Below are 18,800 nucleotides of genomic sequence, written 5' to 3'. Positions count from 1 at the left end.
CACAAGCACGAGGATCTTACTGTTCAGCCTCCATTTGTATGTGATAATGACATCTTGCAGCACAGAGGTTGGGAACCCTCACTCTTCCTACAGGTGGGGGTCTTGAAGGGGGGGGGGGGCAACTCCATCTAGTACTTACATCATATGCTGTGGATTACATATTCTACAGAGTCATCCAGTACAAAAACTAAAAATGAACATATTATTTTAATACATGTCGAGTCTAAGGCCAATTTATTGCACTGTAAACCTATGCAATGGCAAATGCCGGAGCTTCCGGTCAGGTATATACGGGAAATTTGATGCAATCAGTGCCTACATACACAGAAATCCAAAAATCCGTGAGACCGTCTGTTCTTTCAATCCTTTATTTACAATAAAATTAGATACTTACATATTCTTTAGCATACTTATTCTAATTTAGGGAAAAGATTTCTTGCCCTGATGATACAATAACTGGTCCACATTTCGTTCCATAATATTAATATGTCACAGGAAGCTGCAGCTAAAATATTGAAATATCTTCTACTAAATGGAAACAACATAGTTAGTGTGAGGAGGGTAAGGCTACTGTGTCCCGGATTAGAAAGATGGATCTGCTTTTTACTAGAGATAGGGCCATGCACCTATATGGGGTGCGTCTGGTATTGCAGCTCATCCTCATGTAAAAGAAGAAAGTGTCTGCTTATGTTCCCAGAAATAGCTCATCTGTCTATAGGCCGTGTCTGCTATTGCAGTTTCACCACCGTATTTAAGTGAATGGGGAGGAGATGCAATACCAGACAGACTGTGGACAGACAAAAGCAAACCCTTTTATCGAAGATGGAAAACCCCCTTTAAAAGAGGCAGTGCCTCAATATCAGACACAGCCTATGGCGATGCATGGCCCCATTTCTTGTCAAAAAAAGCAAATCCTTTTTGTAATTTATTAACCCTCTTTTAGAAACTTAGTTTAGTTGACAATAAATGTAACTATACAGCATTAAAAAAAACGCAAACTGCCCCCCCGAGACTCCAGTCTGATGTACCTGGTGCCGGAAAATGGATTAACATTACTGAATCTAGAGGTCATTTTTATTTTCTAGCTATAGGGCTTCCAGTTGTATAAAATAAATAAATGCATATGTACACTTGATTCTCTGGAACATCAGATAAAATACAGTGTACTAAAACACAATATTTCATTTTAAAAATAAAAATTGCACTGACTGTGAAAAATGCAAACCAATAAAATGTGCTTGATGTCACTTGGAAGGATGCAACGTGCTTTAACTGTGTGAGCAGTCACTTTGTGAAGCTGGAGACATTGGTCTAAAAAGTTCCAAGAATCCCAAAAAATAATCTCTCTGAATCAACTTTCAACTTGGATGGTTGAAGACACGACACAGACCTGCGCGATATCATCGTACTCATAGGTCCTCTTCAGAAATGTGTCTGTTAGCCGCAGGCCGGAAACACTCTGGAGGAATAAAGAGCAGATACAGAAGATGATGGATGTTATGTACATAGGGTATGTTCAGCAATATGATCGCCTTGGTGCATGATAGAGGAAGAGACAAACGACGCACCATCCATTATAAATTTGGGTTGTACAGGTTATTACAATAATGGGGATACTTAAAGGGCATCTGTCAGCAGATTTGAACCCATGAAAATGGCTGACCTATTGCATGCACACTTGGCAGCTGAAGACATCAGTGTTGGTCCCATGTTCACATGTGCCCGCATTGCTGAGAAAAATGATGTTTTAATACATGCAAATGAGCCTCTAGGAGCAACAGGGGCGTTGTCGCTACATCTAGAGGCTTTCATTGGTACAAATCTGCTGACAGATGCCCTCTAGGTTCATTAGGCCTTCAGCACCATTCCCTGGCCACAACACCTGATGACGGTGCGGTATCCTCAACCTGCAACGTCTCCATAATTAGATTTTCTACCATGGAGGACAGTTTGGACGACTGACCCTTCGGCGAGACAACATCCTCACCTGACCCTCTCTCCTCAGAACATGCCTCTTCAACTGAGGACACGTCGGAGTGAGACTCTAGTGGGAGGAAAAGAGGGCGAGGAAAACGTGAGACACAGACACCCTTTTGGGGGAGGATGTTCTGGCCCGTTTTGTGGAATGGCCGCGATGGGCACGTGCCTCATGAACCCCAGAGTCGGACCGGTCAGAGGACTGCCTTGCCGACAAACGCCCCAATATATCCACAATAGCTTTATTGGTATTGGAGACATCCTGTACCACCCTAGACAGGGAACGCGCCCATTCCCGTTCTTCCATAGGTTGGGCAGCAGGAAGCAATGGGTCCGGGGCAGAGCCACTTGATGGCGGCGCACATGGAAATTTTGTGACGCACAAGCAAAATGATGCACCAAAGGGACCACCTGCTCTGGGCTCAGACATAGTGACAATCCTGGCACTGAGGAAGAAGGGAAGGTCATGCCCTGTAAGAAGGGACAAACAGCACTTACCAAGTCTGTGTCCCTCCAAGCAGCAAGCCAGTCCATCAGCGTCCCGCCAGGTGCTTTGTATCCAAAAGTGGGTGGAGCCCACTCTCCCTCTACTGCTGGTGTGGGGCGAACACAAGTCCCACCCCCAAAATGACGCCGGCTCTCAGTGCCCGCCCATCATCGCTGGCCCCGCCCCTTGCAACACACGGCGGCATCCCCGGCCGAACCCAGACGCCGGCCAGAGAAAAATAAGCCGCACAGAAGTCGGGGGCCTCAATTAACAATGGCCCCGGCTGCCCCAGAACCGAGTCGACGCATCGACTAGGAAGCGGCGCTCAGAGTAGGAAACTCCGCTACTCCTCTCACCAGCGTTCAGGAAGAAGCAGACACTCCTACAGACACTAAACTAAAACTGATTTAGCTTGGTCCCTGCAGGGAGGATATAGCTGAAGAGGGAGGAGCTTACACTTTGTGTGATTAGTGTCCGCCTCCTAGCGGCAACAGCTTTACCCATGGTCAAAGACTGTGTCCCCCAATGAGACGGATGAGAAAATGTAATTTTTTAATACTCTCCCTACTGGAACTACTATCGGGAGTATGAAACAGGCCTTAGTTAGACCAGAACCTATATGAAAGAAATGTACACGTGCACGCCTCCATGGCTGACATACAAAGGCACACATGCACCACCATGTACGGTAGCAGCCCATGGCTCTATGCACAAAGACATATGCAAACACTAAAAAAAACATGAATTATTCTTAATTGCAGTTACGGTACATGAAAATTTAGACACTTCGCAAATCTTTTTGGGCAAAACTGGGGGCTAGTTCTGCCAATGACAAGGTGGGCTTTAGATGGGAACTTACAACATCAGACTTGGGGAAAAGATGGGCCAGACAACTTTGTGTGCACTTGTAGATTAACCCCTTCAGGACCCTGGGATTTTCCTTTTTTTACGTTTTTCACTCGCCGCCTTTTCATAGTCCTAACTTTTTTATATTTCCATACACGTAGCCTTAGGCTTTATTCACACGTCTGTGGAACACGGTCTGTGAGATACCGAACTGGCATCCTGCTTAGTGCAGGAGCGCACGGCGTCATTGGTTGCTATGACGCTGCCGCAGTACAGTAATACACTCGTATCATAGCAACCAATGACGCCATGCGCTCCTGCACTAAGCAGGATGCCAGTCCGGTATCTCACGGACCGTGTTCCACGGACGTGTGAATGAAGCCTTACGAGGGCTTATTTTTTTTGCGGGACAAGTTGTACTTTCTAATGGCACCATTTACAGTTGCATGCCATGTAGTAGGAAGCGGAAAAAAAATTCCAAATGCTGTAGAATTGGGAAAAAATGCAATTCTGAAAAAAAAGTTTTTATTTTTTATACTGTACACTATGCAGTAAAATGGACCTGTTATCTTCATTCTCCAGGTCGGTACGGTTACAACGATACCACACTTGTATATTTTTATTGGGTTTTAATACAGAAAAAAAAAATAATTAAAACCTTTGAGGAAAACAATTTTTTTTTTTTTAACCATATTTTGACCCCTATAACTTTTTTGTAGCTATGTGTATATGGCTGTGTGAGGGCTCATTTTTTGCGGGACTCTCTGTTCTTTTCAGGGATACCAATTTGAAGTGTGTTCCCTTTTTGGTCACTTTTTATAAAAAAAATTATTGGGTCGTTGAAGTGACAAAAAATTGCAAATTGGCTGTTTTTATTCTTTTTCCCGTTACGCCATTTGCCGTATGCCATTAATATTGTTATATTTTAATTGTAAGGGCATTTTTGCACGTGGCGATGCCCAATTTTTTTTTATTGGTCAAGTATTTTTATTTGAAGGAAAGGGGGGTGATTTGAACTGCCAATCATTCGATTGCCCATAGTGTTCATTGATGGCTAAATAGCCATCATTGAATACTTCATTTGCACTATACCAATACAAGGCTACCACCTAGTAGCCTGTATTGGTATATTCCTCTAATTGACTCTGAAGCCTGCTTGAGGCTTCGGTCAATTAGCTCAATGTAACAGGTTCCCCGACCGAAAGCGTGCGACTTCTGGTTCCGGGCTGATCAGATGCCGTGGTCACATTTTACCCACTACACGTGCGAGCAGGCGCCATTTTTGGGGACCGGACCTCGGCTGTACATGTACGGTGGAGGTCCTTAAGGGGCTAAAGGGGTTTTCCCATGAAAAATATTGTACAGTTTTCACACCAGCACCTGGATGTGAATACTTTTGTAATTGCATGTAAAAATTTAGCATAGCCACTGAGTTATTCAATAAAATATATCTGTACTGCGCCACCTGCTGTTTGTTTTTTTTCTCACTTCTGTGACCTTCAAATTCATCCTTCAGCTGCCTCCTGAGCTGTGATAGGGAGAGAGATGCAGTGTGATGGACACGCCCCCTTAGCTGCAGCAGAAAAGACACTCCCCCTTCAGATGTCAGCTTGATATAAATCTAGCAGAGCAATGAGTGGGGAGATCTCTGGACCCATGTGAGGTACAGGGCTGGTTCTAGCTTTGTTAGAAAGAGATTATCATGTATTATATGATGTCTGAATTTCATTATTTTTTACATTAGTCATGGGATAACCCCCTTTAAATTTTGTGCTGTTTGAAGGTGCCAACTAAATTTGGTTTTCCCACTGCGCATTTAAAGAAGAGGCTGCCTCCATTTGGGCTGTGCACTCATGGCCGTCTGTCCAATACTTTTAATTAGAGCATAGTACAGCTGGATCATACATTGCTCTGAATTCATTTTGTGGGCAAAGGCACAGGAGAATCAAGTCTGTCAGTGTAGGTTCCCATCTAAAGAGGCCACTTTATCGTTTGTATATGGAGCCACACAATTTTGATAAAAAATGTACACAAACAGCCTTATATTTTATGTGCAGTAAGTATAGCAGGAATGTAATTCAGGAATCCATGCGTCTTTGCACATAAAGCAATGGTGCTTGTTGAGTAGTGTTACAAGCGTGTGACATATTTGCTTGTGTCCTATTTCACCAAGAGCGGCCTTTGCACAATCCTCACCTGCAGTCCTTGCACTGATGAGAGCAGCGTCAGGGTTAGAAGCAGAGATGAGCTGGGGTGGAGTTTTCCCAGCTGTCTTCCTGATACTCCGCACCAGTGGATGGAATTTGTATTGCACATTTCAAGAATCAGGTCCATAGTCCTTTCACTGCTAGAAAAAAAAAAAAAAGAGAGAAGAGGATTCATCATTATCTTCAGCAGTACTGCGCAATGGCGAACCTGATATACATGGCCGCTTTCGTATAGAAACAGCGCCTCTCTTGTCCATGGGCTGCGTGTGGTATTGCAGTTCAGTGTCACTGAAGTAACTTGGGCTGAGTTGCAAAGCCAGACAATATCGCTGTATTGTAATGTGGACGTGCCGAGCACATATGAAGGGAATGCAGCTAAAGCTCATCCACTGCCTTTACCTCCAAGCCATTTTCTCTTTAGGGCTATATTACACAAGCAGACCTGTTATATGCACTGGGTAGAGACCAGGGCACTAGGCACTGGGAATTACTTGGTCATATTTCAACTAAGGAAATGTTTCTGCACCCAGGGATATAACTGGTGGTGCAGGGGCTGGTGGGGCATGTGCCCTGAGGGACACCAACAAGTTAAAGTGCCTTTACTTGGATCGGTTATCGAGCAGAAAATGTTTGTAAAAATGCTCGTTTCCAATAATTAGCTCATGTAAAAATACAGACAATCAGCAGGTAAATGAGCAAACGTTTGTTCATCGGGTGAAAGTATCGTTGATGCGGATACCTATATCATCATTTCTGGGCAGCAGATCAACCTGTGTCAACAGCGATCTGCTGCCAAGAACTGATGAATCTGTATGGGAATAGGCACCATACAGAGGAGGTGATCGTGGCATGTAAATGCAGAAGCAACCCTTCATGCTTAGTCAATTATTGGAAGTGAATGGTTAGTTCCCGCTAATTGTCACAGCTCAGTTGGCCTTTTCAAAGAGATATTTGCTCTGCCCTGGCAGGGACTTTAAAGAGTAACTAAACCTTTGAGTAACATTTTAATAAGATGTCCCTAATGCCTTCATAAAAGTTTTTCTAATATACTTTACTAATGGATTTTGCTCAGCGGTGTACGGAGTACGGGCTGTAGAAACTTTATGAATGGGGCTGCAGCAGCAGTACCCCCCGGAGGTTTACTAACTCCTGGCACAGCACATGGGTACCCCATACCCATGTCCTATGCCAGGATTAGCTGAGCAGAGCGGGCTCCTGCTCCTCAAAGCTAAGAGAACTGCATGTCTGCTCTTAGCTTAGCGGAGCAGGCAGACGCAGGAGCCCGCTCCACTAATCCTGGCATAGTACATGGGTACAGAGTTAGTAATCCTCTGGGGGGCACAGGCAGGAGCAGCAATATGCACTGCTGCGGCTCCATTCATAAAGTGTCTACAGCCCGAACTCCACTGAGCAGAGGGAACGGTGCGCTTTAGGTAGGGAAAAGTGTAAAAAAAAAAAAAAAAAAAAAAAAAAAAAATTAATAAATATAAAATCCATTAATTATATTACAAAAACTTTTATTAGGGACATTTTATAAAAATTTTACTCAAAGGTTTAGTTACTCTTTAAATACAGGACTAAGGTAGCAAACTCCATAGTTGCTTTGAGTGAAGCGAAGCCTGGAAAAACAGCTAAGGTTACCTGCAGTTAGTGATTTTACACGTGATATCAAATGGTTCCTCCAGACTGACAGTATCTGGTATGGTCTCCAGTGAAAGTCTCACATCACCATATCCCGGAGCCTGAAAAACAATATATAGAGGCATTATTTTTCCACTTTATCGTGCACGCACTAGATGGGTCTTCTATCTTGGGGCAGGCATTTTAACCTTCCAAGCTGCAAGGTGAAAATAAGAACATCCCTACATGTATGAGCAGCTTTTACTTTCGGATTGTCAGGGTCTATGAGGTTTTATAACAGCCTGTAGATTAACCATCAACATCACCATTAAACACTTTTGGATCAAGCAGCTTAGTTCAGAAATCAGGCCTTGCATTTATGCTGTACCATTCTTTGTAGCTGGCTGGTCTGAAGTCTTCCTCTCTCCCCCAGGTTGGTTTTCCATACGATGTCCAACTTTCCGATCACCGTGACCCCTTTGATGACACCGGCTTTTTCGGCAAACTCAGGTTTGGGCTTCAGGCAATACAAGTACTGCCGTGTGTCCAGAGGCTGCAAATAAGTCTTTGACCCAAATGTGGACAACCTGCATGACAGATTATTAGAAGCGAAGTGAAATTGATTAATACCCTATTAGAGACTTCTGGTAAACAGTCTGCAAAGAATGTCTCTAGTTTCGGAGGAACCAACTTGTCAGTGCGTTATAAAACAAAAAAAACAACTATTTCTTCTGCAGTGAGGCCCCAGGGAAAAAGGACGCTTGTTAGTGGGTTACCCCATAGATGACAACCGATTGCTTAATCATCTAGGAGTTCTTCTAATAAATGGGATAGCCAAAAGTGGACAACCCCTTTAATGTGTCTCAGTGTAGGCCAATCAGACCAGCAGTAAATCCTACAGATGGAGCTCTGTTGCTGTCCGTTGACAGGTAGCTTTCTTCCATGTTGATGCAATGTGCTCGGACTGTAATGAGCAGAACTGTTGTAACTAGAGTCCTGTGCCGGTTCTGTCTGCTTACAATTCCTAATGAAATGTTAGTAACAGACCTGGGGTAATATGGAGTTTAATTAGTTTAGTTTGTCCTAGGGTATGTCCACATGTGACTGAAATGCGACAGAATTTTCTGCATTGCATCTGCTTGAAAGCCGCAGCTGAAAAAAAAAAAAAAAAAGCACCAACAGCTGATTTTATTGCGGAAATGCTACCGCAAAGGGCGAAATCCACAGCACTAATTGGCATGATGCAGAATCTGCTCCACAGTTCAGTTTCTGTTGTAGAGTTTTACTGCAATGTGTGGATGAGAGTTGCTTAAAGGGGTTATCCCATGATTAACCTAATAAATGAAATCAGAGATCATATAGTACATGGCAACCTCTAACAAAGCTAGAACCAGCCCTGTACCTCACATGGATCCACCGTGAGAACAAAGGAACGGGCATGTTGAAATTAACATTGCCCTATCCTTCTTTGTCGGGAAGAGTTGGCACATCCCCATACACACACACACATTGAAATTGGTATGGATGACTACGCTCTCATGCCTATGGGCACTTTTACGTAGTAACCAGTAAAAACAATGGTCTGTCTGTATAATGAGGGCACTGGTATCCCCAGCCTCTTTAAGCCAATGAATATGCAGCATCCAATTCAAACAGATCTATGGTTTAATGTATGCACTACACAGCATACACATGGAAGTCCTTACCCCTCACCATCCTTGCCCACGCTGTTCAACTCGGACACATTGTACATGATCGATGGCTCCAGGGACACCTTCTCCATGAACATGGGGGACGTGGTGATATTCTGTATCTGGGCTTCCAGAAACACTTCATCTGTCTGCAAAACCAAACGGGTGTGAAAAACTAGACCATAAGGAGGCAGATGCAACGCAATCATACCATCCTCATCATTATTATTACTGAATGTGATTAGTGTCATGCCTGAAAAATCAAAGTTACCACAATTAATATGGACATTCCAATCGGCATCCCAAATTTAAGAACCAGAAGCAGAGTTAGTTACATGGTAGATTGGAGCAAGCAATGGATGCGGGATAGGAGACCTTCTTCTAGAAGCTGTGAACAGCTGCAGCTCACACTGTTCAGCAAGAAACCATTTGCTGCTGCCCAGAGACTGCACCTTCCAGGATTTTTTAGTGAATCTTAAAATATAAGTATTGCTCTAGATAGATCTCGAGACTTATACGTATTACAAAGGTGGAAATACAAGTTCTAACTTTGCTAAGAGTGGAGACCCTTACAGAGACCAACGGACACGCGTTTCACAACCTCCATCTACGCGGCATTGTTACATCTCATGGCTGCACAAAAATGCGTGAATGGGAGTAGCTCTTTCTAATCTTGCAGGCAATTGTGGTATCCTCCTCTGCATGCTGTTTTACAGAGGTGCTCTCTAGAAAAATTGCTTCTAGGAGAGAATACGGGCCCAACAGAGGTACCAAATAGAAGAAGGCGAAAACCAGAATCAGGTTTATTCTATGAGTATAGCATTGACAGCTATGGACACCTTGATGGCAATTTTTTTTTATTGTATTTTGCTTACTTTGGATAAGAAGTAATTTTTTTCAGTTGGTCTTTGTTAAAAATTTTCTGCCGTTTTTGAGATACAGGGGTTAAAAATTAGTCTGTTTGCAGAGTATCGCTTCTTGGTCTTGTCAGCTAATGGCTCATGTGAAGTCTCATTTCTGATCTACTGACCTCATATACACTTATTATAGCTAAACTCTTATTAAACTGATAAGAATACAGCGGACGGTATGAGAAGTGATACTCTGCAAACAGACTGATTTTTAACCCCTGATTCTTAAAAACAACTGAAAATTTTTAATAAAGGTCAACTGAAAAAAAAAATTGCCAGAAGGTGTCAATGCATTTAAGGCTTTTTTTGTGATCCAATCATTTAGCACGTAGAGATGCAGAGTCTGTGAAACGACTGCTTCCAGGTTGACGTGCAGCTACAGTGTGCATACTTGCGTCTACTTATAAAGTGACTTTGGAGGAAGTCTCTCTAAATGAGAAAACAAGACTGCCTCACTCCGGACAGTGTTCAGCAGTAAAAAAAAAATCATTTATTTTTCTGTTCAAAATTGACAAATTAGTAGGAAAGCAGCAGGAAGCTCCCTTCACAAATGCATTGAACCAACTCTAAACTTTGGTGGACGAGGAGTAAATGGTCTATAGAGGATTTTCATAATTCCATCTGACAAATATACTTAAATAGCTGTCTGCAGTACAGCCATAGAAACATAGAATGTGTCGGCAGATAAGAACCATTTGGCCCATCTAGTCTGCCCAATATACTGAGTACTATGAATAGCCCTTGGCCCTATCTTATATGAAGGATGGCCTTCTGCCTATCCCATGCATGCTTAAACTCCTTCACTGTATTTGCAGCTACCACTTCTGCAGGAAGGCTATTCCATGCATCCACTACTCTCTCAGTAAAGTAATACTTCCTGATATTACTTTTAAACCTTTGCCCCTCTAATTTAAAACTATGTCCTCTTGTAGCAGTTTTTCTTCTTACAAATATTCTCTCCTCTTTTACCTTGTTGATTCCCTTTATGTATTTAAAAGTTTCTATCATATCCCCTCTGTCTCGTCTTTCTTTCAAGCTATACATGTTAAGGTCCTTTAATCTTTCCTGGTAAGTTTTATCCTGCAATCCATGTACCAGTTTAGTAGCTCTTCTCTGAACTCTCTCCAAAGTATCAATATCCTTCTGGAGATATGGTCTCCAGTACTGAGCACAATACTCCAAATGGGGTCTCACTAGTGCTCTGTAGAGCGGCATGAGCACCTCCCTCTTTCTACTGGTAATGCCTCTCCCTATACACCCAAGCATTCTGCTAGCATTTCCTGCTGCTCTGTGACATTGTCTGCCTACCTTTAAGTCTTCTGAAATAATGACCCCTAAATCCCTTTCCTCAGATACTGAGGTTAGGACTGTATCACTGATTTTATATTCTGCTCTTGGGTTTTTACGCCCCAGGTGCATTATCTTGCACTTATCAACATTAAATTTTAGTTGCCAGATTTTTGACCATTCCTCTAGTTTTCCTAAATCCTTTTCCATTTGGTGTATCCCTCCAGGAACATCAACCCTGTTACAAATCTTTGTGTCATAAGAAAAAAGACACACCTTACCATCGAGGCCTTCTGCAACTTCGCTGATAAAGATATTAAACAATATGGGTCCCAAAACAGATGAGGTACCCCATTGACTACAACCCTCTGTTGTCTGTCCCTCAGCCACTGCCTAATCCATTCAACAATATGGGAGTCCACGTACAAAGACTGCAATTTATTGATAAGCCTTCTATGTGGGACAGTATCAAAAGCCTTACTAAAGTCTAGATAAGCGATGTCTACTGCACCTCCACCATCTATTATTTTAGTCACCCAATCAAAAAAAAAATCAATAAGATTAGTTTGACATGATCTCCCTGAAGAAAACCCATGCTGTTTTTCATCTTTCAATCCATGGGATTTTAGATGTTCCACAATCCTCTCCATTAATTTCCTCACTATTGATGTCAGGCTTACTGGCCTATAGTTGCCCGATTCCTCCATACTACCTTTCTTGTGAATGGGAAAAACATTTGCTAATTTCCAATCTTCTGGGATGACTCCTGTTACCAGTGATTGGTTAAATAAATCTGTTAATGGTTTTGCTAGTTCACCGCTGAGCTCTTTTAATAGCGTTGGGTGTATCCCATCAGGCCCCTGTGACTTATTTGTATTATTTTAGACACTGACTTAGAACCTCTTCCTCTGTAAAGACACATGCATCAAAAGATTCATTAGTCTTCCTCCCTAACTGAGGTCCTTTTCCTTCATTTTCCTTTGTAAAAACCGAACAGAAGTATTCATTGAGGGAGTCAGCTAGTTCTTTATCTTCTTCCATATACCTTCCTTCTTTTGTTTTTAATTTGGTAATTCCTTGTTTTAGTTTCCTTTTTTTCATTTATGTATCTGAAGAATGTCTTATCGCCTTTTTTCACTGACTGAGCTAATTTCTCTTCTGCCTGTGCTTTAGAAGCTCTTATAACTTGTTTGGCCTCTCTGCCTAATCTTATAAATTTGCCTGTCATCCTCGTTGTTGTTTTTTTTTTTATAATTACTAAATGCTATCTTTTTGTTTTTAATGATTTTGGCCACTTCTGCTGAGTACCACAGTGGTCTCTTCCTTTTTTTTGCTTTTACTGACAAGCCTAATGCAATTTTCTGTTGCCTTCAATAGTGCCACTTTTAAGTAGTCCCATTTCTCCTGGACTCCTGGATAGTATACCACTAATCTAATTTTAGAAAAGTCAGTTTTTCTAAAATCTAAAACTTTTGTTTTTGTGTGGTGTGAATCAGTCAGTGTACTTATAGTAAACCACACTGACTGGTGATCACTAGATCCCAAGCTTTCCCCTACAGTAATATCAGATACCAAATTCCCATTTGTGAATACTAAATCTAAAATGGCCTCCTTCCGGGTTAGCTCCTCAACTACTTGCTGTAGAGATAATCCCAGTAGGGAATTTAGAATATCTGTATTCCTGGCAGAACTAGCTATTTTGGTTTTCCAGTTTACATCAGGAAGATTAAAGTCTCCCATAATGATAACTTCCCTCTTCAGTCATTTTAGCCATTTCCTCAACTAGTAGATCTAATTCTTTGACTTGGCTAGGTGGTCTATATATATCACACCTACACGAGTTACCTTATGATTATCAAGCTGCAAGGTAACCCAAACTGACTCTAAATTGGTCTTGCTAACTTGAATAAAATAGATTTTATGCTATCTTTCACATACAGGGCCACCCCTCCCTCTTCTTGCCTTCTCTGTCTTTCCTATATAGAGAGAACCCTGGTATTGTAATATCCCAGTCATTACTCCCATTGAACCATGTCTCAGTAACAGCCACTGAATCTATATTCTCAGATGCCATTATAGCCTCAAGTTCATTGATCTTATTCCCTAAACTGCGAGCATTTGTAGACAAGACTCTGAGCTTGTCATTTCTTAACCTATGTGCTACTGGCATCTTCTGGCATTGTTCCGGGGGGCAGTCGGACTTCTGGATTATCACTCTTTTGCCCCCCACTTTCCTAGTTTAAATGCTCCTTAGCAAATACTTTGAACTGTTCACTGAGGACATTCGTTCCCTTGAGAGAAAGATGCAAACCATCTTTCTTGTACAGTTCTTTTCCATTCCAACGAGAGCTAACATCAGACACAAAGCCAAACCCTTGGTTCAGATACCATTCACGAAGCCATACATTGAATTCCTTAATGCGCATCTTCCTGTCATGATGGTTATGCACAGGCAAAACTGCAGAGAATGAAACAGTTAATGCAACCTCTCGTATATAATTTCCAAGTGTGTGAAAAGCTTCCTTTACCTTTGAAACCTCATTGCAAGCCTCCTGACTCCACTGTCCACTTACATGCTCGGCTAAGGCTACTTCCACACTAGCTTTTTGGCTTTCCGTTTGTGAGATCCGTTCAGGGCTCTCACAAGCGGTCCAAAACGGATCAGTTTTGCCTTAATAAATTCTGAATGGAAAAGGATCCGCTCAGAATGCCTCAGTTTGCCTCCGTTCAGTCACCATTGCGCTCTGGAGGCGGACATAAAACGCTGCGTGCAGCGTTTTGCTGTCCGCCTGACGAAGCGGAGTCAAACTGATCCGTCCTGGCACACAATGTAAGTCAATGGGAACGGATCCATTTTCTCTGACACAATAGAAAACGGATCAGTCCCCCATGGACTTTCAATGGAGTTCAAGACGGATCCATCATGGCTATAAAAGACATGATACAACCGGATCAGTTCATGATGGATGTGTAACGGGGTTCCGAAGGTACACTCGGTCTCCCATTAGCAGCAGACCTGCTGCTTAGCTTCGGGAACGAGGATCTGTGTTTTACCTCGTTCCCAGGGCGGCTTTACTAGCTGGGTGGCTCACTGCTCCTAAGTCTGCCTTGAGCGACGAGCTGATCACTCGGTTCTCAACTGGTTGGTCTGTCGGTCATGTGACGCTGGCCACGTCACATGACCCTCACTCCCCACTATAAATACAGGCAGCCTGCTGGCCACAGGTTGCCTGTTAATTTAGGTTCCACCTGTGATTTGGTCTTTCCTGGCGTACTTACCTCCTGCTGAATTCCTGACGATCCTCTGCCTGCTCCTTGTGTACTTTGCTGCTCTCCTGGTATTCTAACCCCGGCCTCCTCCTGACGATCCTCTGCTGACTCCTTTGGTACTTCACGTCTCTCCTGGTATTTATGACCCTGGCTTCTCCTGACAATTCTCTGCTTGCTCCATTTGTACTTTGTAGCTTTCCTGGTATTGACTCGGTCCGTTCACGTCCTGTTGTTTGTCTGTCTGTCATCCCTGCACTTATTCCAAGTTAGGGATTGCCGTCCAGTTGTCCCCTGTCATTAGGACTCGCGAGGCAAGTAGGCAGGGCCAGGGGTAAGGGTGGAGCGCAGTGGTCACTTCCCTCCCCCCTGTGTGTGTGAGTGTACGCGACCGTTACAGGATGCATGCGGTTGTATTATTGTAACAGTAGCGTTTTTGCAGATCCATGACGGATCCGCAGAAAACGCTAGTGTGAAAGTAGCCTGAGGAGAGGGAAATAAGCTGCTGTCAGAGGAGGCTGGCAGTGGCTTATCTACTCTGCAAACAAGAGATTGGCATATCAACATATACCCTGAATAATGGACTGGTCCTGTGAAATCAGTGGGTTCAGCTGACAGTTTCAGTGTAGGGAAATCTCAATTCACGAGCATACAACGACCTTCTAGAGAATTTTGTGTCTACCCTCTTGTAGCAACACACTGGGAAATGTCTTTCCTTCAAGACATCTGCAAAGAGGTATGTCCCAAGGAAAGAGAACCATTTTGCCTTGTCACGCCCCAAGGATTGTTAAAAAGTCAGATTTGGACTCCTAGGGAGCCACTTCCACAAAGTAGCACTAGTGAGATGGTTCTCTTTCCTTGGGAGATGCTTCTTTGCATATTATTTTCCCATGGAGCAGTGGCAATAAGTCTCCATACACGGCTGGTCTCTTTAAGGACACCTAGCACACTGTCTAAATTTCAAAATACCTAAATGCACATTATCGAAGGGGAGCCCCGACAAAACTTTTAGCAGCTGTTAACCAGGATTACAAGAAATTAGACCTATAGTGATTAGCGAAAATGAGAAGCGGCGGGGGATCGGTGAGATATTACGTTTTGTATTTTTTATAGGTTCCGAGTGTTTGGCCAAAAAAATATACCTTCGATTTTAAATTGGGGCTTGGATTCCAACATCAACTCCCAACCTTACTGATGCTGTTATGGCCAGTCATGCAACCATTTCCCAAAATCTAGTTGACCTCGCCAGAAGAGTGGAGCCTGTTACAGCAGCAGATGGGGAACCAACTCCACATTCATTCTTGTGGTTTTGAAACAAAACTTTTTCCAGTAACGGAAATAACTGCAATGAACAAACTTTTTTTAAACTACTATTCTGAACAGTTTAGGTTTTCCCTTACGACTTCTGGATACATTTATCCCCAAAAACGGATTTTTGGAACGTCCAGCTTTCAGTCAAGCGCAGTTTACCATCCCACAATCCATTGCTTTGATAATTGTTGAACCAAATTTTCGGCAATTGAGTAAATATCAATGAAGCGTTTCTCAGCTTAAAGTGAAAGACTTAGTGGAGCTTTAAAAAGTGGAGTTAATAACAAGCATCAACATGGAAAAGCAGGTTCACCAACCAAATATTAAGGTGCCAACACCCCTAGGGCATGATCGCACGTGGCGGATACGCTGTGCATTGGCCTCTGCACAGTTTTCCGTGACATATCTGCAGCGGTGTACAGAACCAGCAAAGTAGATGGGATTTTAAAATATCTCATCCACGTGGTGAGAAAAAAACTGCAGCATAACCTGACCCAAGCACGTCAATCTATGCTGCGGGTGTCCACCGCGGATTTCACAATGCAGACGGTGAAATCAGGGGAAAATCCATATGTAAAACATTCCGATTTTGCAGTGGATTTGGTGCAGATTTTGCTGCGGAAATGCAGAAAACGCACAACATAAATCCCAGGGCAGAGAATCTGTCTTGTATGGCTGTACCCCGTGGGTATGTTCACATGGATAAATTCCACATTTTTGGTGGCAGATTTGTATTTTGGTGGAGTTTTTGTGGTTGAGGTTTCTTGGCTTCCCCATTGACTAATATGAACTCCACAATCACATCTGCTTTAAAGAAGTAATGTCACTTCTCCAGCGTTTTTCAAATCAGCTACTGAAAAAACCTCCACCAGTTTAATACTGTGTAGACAAGGTGGAGTTTTTAACATTAAAGAGCAGCTGTCAGCAGGATCAGTCCCGTTAAACCAGACCTACTTCCTGGTAGGGTTGACCCTGCTGATTAAAATGATACCTGTCCTATAAAAATCTGAAAATTGGCTGCGGTGCCCCTGAGAAAAAAAAAAAAAAAGAAGACCTTTATTCTTTATGCAAATTAAGGCTCCAGTCACGGAGGGGAGTGGTCAAAACCGCTCGGTGCACTGAAACCCTTATTTGCATAAATACAATTATTTTTTCTCAGGAACACAGCAACCGATATTCTCAAGACTAGTGTCATTTTATTCAGCAGAATCAATCCTTACATGAGGCATACCTGGTTTAATAGGGTTAATCCTGCTGACAGATGCTCTTTAAAGTCAATGGGGAAAAGTGTTGGTGGAGTTTTGATGGTGGACTTAGCGGCGGAAAATGCTTGTTTGAACATCCCATCAAAGAGGTTTTCTGGGTGTTTGATGCTGATGACTAGGGGTGAGAGAATCGAGCTTCAGATCCAAGATCCAAAGTTGATTTGTTCAAAAACTTCTCCGTACAGCATTAAAAACGTATGTGGTTCGGTGAGGCAAAACTTGAAGCCGCGCGATACTTCGGTTAATAACTTCGGGCTTTGATTCTACGACTTTAAAGACATTTTAAAACAGGAATCTGGAGTCGGCTTCAGTCCCGGCTGGTACCTCGGTACCGAAGCAGACGTCGGATCCCTGTTTTAAAATGTTTCCGTACAGAATTAAAATGAAGTATATGAATGAATCGATTTTGGATCTTGGATCCGAAGGTCGATTTGCTCACCCCTACTGTTGACCTATGTTCAGGATAGGTAATCAATATCAGATTGGCGGAGGTCCGACAACCAGCACCTCCGCTGGTCAACTGTTAGAGAAAGCCTTGACACTCCTGTGAGCGCAGCGGTCTCCTCTTGGCTTACCAAACACAGTGTCGTCCATTGTATAGCGGCTATGGTTGGTTTTACAGCTTGGCCTAGGCTGTCCCAATAATTGTGACATCACTGGCCTAGGAAGAGGCCGCCTCTTCAAACCGCTGATTAGTGGGGGCGCCGGGAGTCAGTCTCCTGTAGATCTGATATAGATGGCCTATTCATATAATATAAAGTAATATTGACCAAAGAAATGGTAGAATATGGCATATTTAGTGCACTCGGGACTATAGCCAATTTTTAAAGGGAACTTGTCACCACGAAAATACAGTGCAATCTGCCAGCAGCATTTTATAGAGCAGGAGGAGCTGAGCAGATTGGAGAGAGTCAGTAAAACTTGTATTTAGTCATATACACAGTCATATTTATGTATACACAGTCATAGAGGGCAGGCTGTCAATCACCGATAGGACCGCCTCCTTGAACATGTAAACGTATAAATTACAAGTTTTACTGAATCTTTTCTCACAAATCTGCTCAGCTCCTCCTGACACCATGTTCAGCCTGACAGGATCCCTAAAAACAATCTAATCTAATCCATTAGCCAGTATTGGCAAAAGGCAGAACTTTGGTTGTGATCGTGCTTTTCCATTGTGCGGCAATTTCAGGATGAGGTTTGCTTGTTACACAGGCACAAACGTCAGATTAAAGTAGCGCTTCAGAATTAAATAAAATGATGAAAAAAAAAAAAATTACCACAGAACTGAGGTCACTCTAATGGAGGAAATAAAAAGAAAAAATTAAGAGAAAGAAATGAGGGTTAAATGTTAACGAACAGGAATGCTAGAACAAAATAAACACTATGGCTTCACATAGCATTAGTACAAGCTGCTGGGGGCCTCCGCCTGTGCAGAAATACCGTAGCGCCATAGTTCTTCCGAGTCATTCTGTATGATATGGCCGCCCAGCATGAACACAATACTACTACCGCAGCTGAATAAAAAAGGAAAAGCTGCATCCCTACAAATTAATCTCAACTAGGAGGAAAAAAAAAATCCTCAAAAATTCCAAATAAGGTGGTTTGCTCAGAGCTGAACCCGGACATCCCCACAATTTCACCCAGGCAGCCACCTGTTATGAGCATCCGAGTATTTCTCTGCCTTGTGCCAAATCGCGCAGGGCAAAGGCATTTCATGGAGTTCAGGTGACACACCAGGATCTCCATAAGGACTGCTAGGTGGAGGCTTCTGCCCAGCAGTGAGCCCAGTGACATCACTGACACTAATGCACAGGCTTTAGCGCTGCCCTAACCTGTAAAACGGCAAGGGAAGCGCTAAAGCCCGTCCATCAGAGCTGGTGACGTCACCGGGAGCACCGCTGGGCTGAAGCTTCCCCCTAGCCGTGTGT

General features: G+C 43.0%; 1 protein-coding gene across 4 annotated transcripts in view; it reads right to left on the bottom strand.

The window, feature by feature from the left end:
- Nucleotides 1-612: 612 nt before the first annotated feature.
- TRAPPC13 (trafficking protein particle complex subunit 13) overlaps nucleotides 613-18,800 on the bottom strand; it is a 45,856-nt gene continuing 27,668 nt past the window's right edge. Inside the window, exons 8-13 of one of the 4 annotated variants that reach the window (XM_040421340.1) lie at nucleotides 18,150-18,167; nucleotides 8,844-8,977; nucleotides 7,526-7,724; nucleotides 7,159-7,259; nucleotides 5,507-5,657; nucleotides 613-1,459 (exon numbers count right to left, since the gene is read on the bottom strand). In XM_040421340.1, coding sequence (XP_040277274.1) covers nucleotides 1,352-1,459; nucleotides 5,507-5,657; nucleotides 7,159-7,259; nucleotides 7,526-7,724; nucleotides 8,844-8,977; nucleotides 18,150-18,167 — 711 coding nt within the window. In that variant the 3' untranslated portion in view covers nucleotides 613-1,351. The remainder of the gene's footprint in view (nucleotides 1,460-5,506; nucleotides 5,658-7,158; nucleotides 7,260-7,525; nucleotides 7,725-8,843; nucleotides 8,978-18,149; nucleotides 18,168-18,800) is intronic. The other 3 variants (XM_040421341.1, XM_040421342.1, XM_040421343.1) reach the window with 3 other exon arrangements.

This window comes from Bufo bufo, chromosome 2 (assembly GCF_905171765.1).
Source record: "Bufo bufo chromosome 2, aBufBuf1.1, whole genome shotgun sequence".
In the NCBI taxonomy this organism is placed as follows: Eukaryota; Metazoa; Chordata; class Amphibia; order Anura; family Bufonidae; genus Bufo; species Bufo bufo.
The sequence above is the reverse complement of the archived record's forward strand: the minus strand, read 5'-3'. Positions and strand labels throughout refer to the sequence as shown.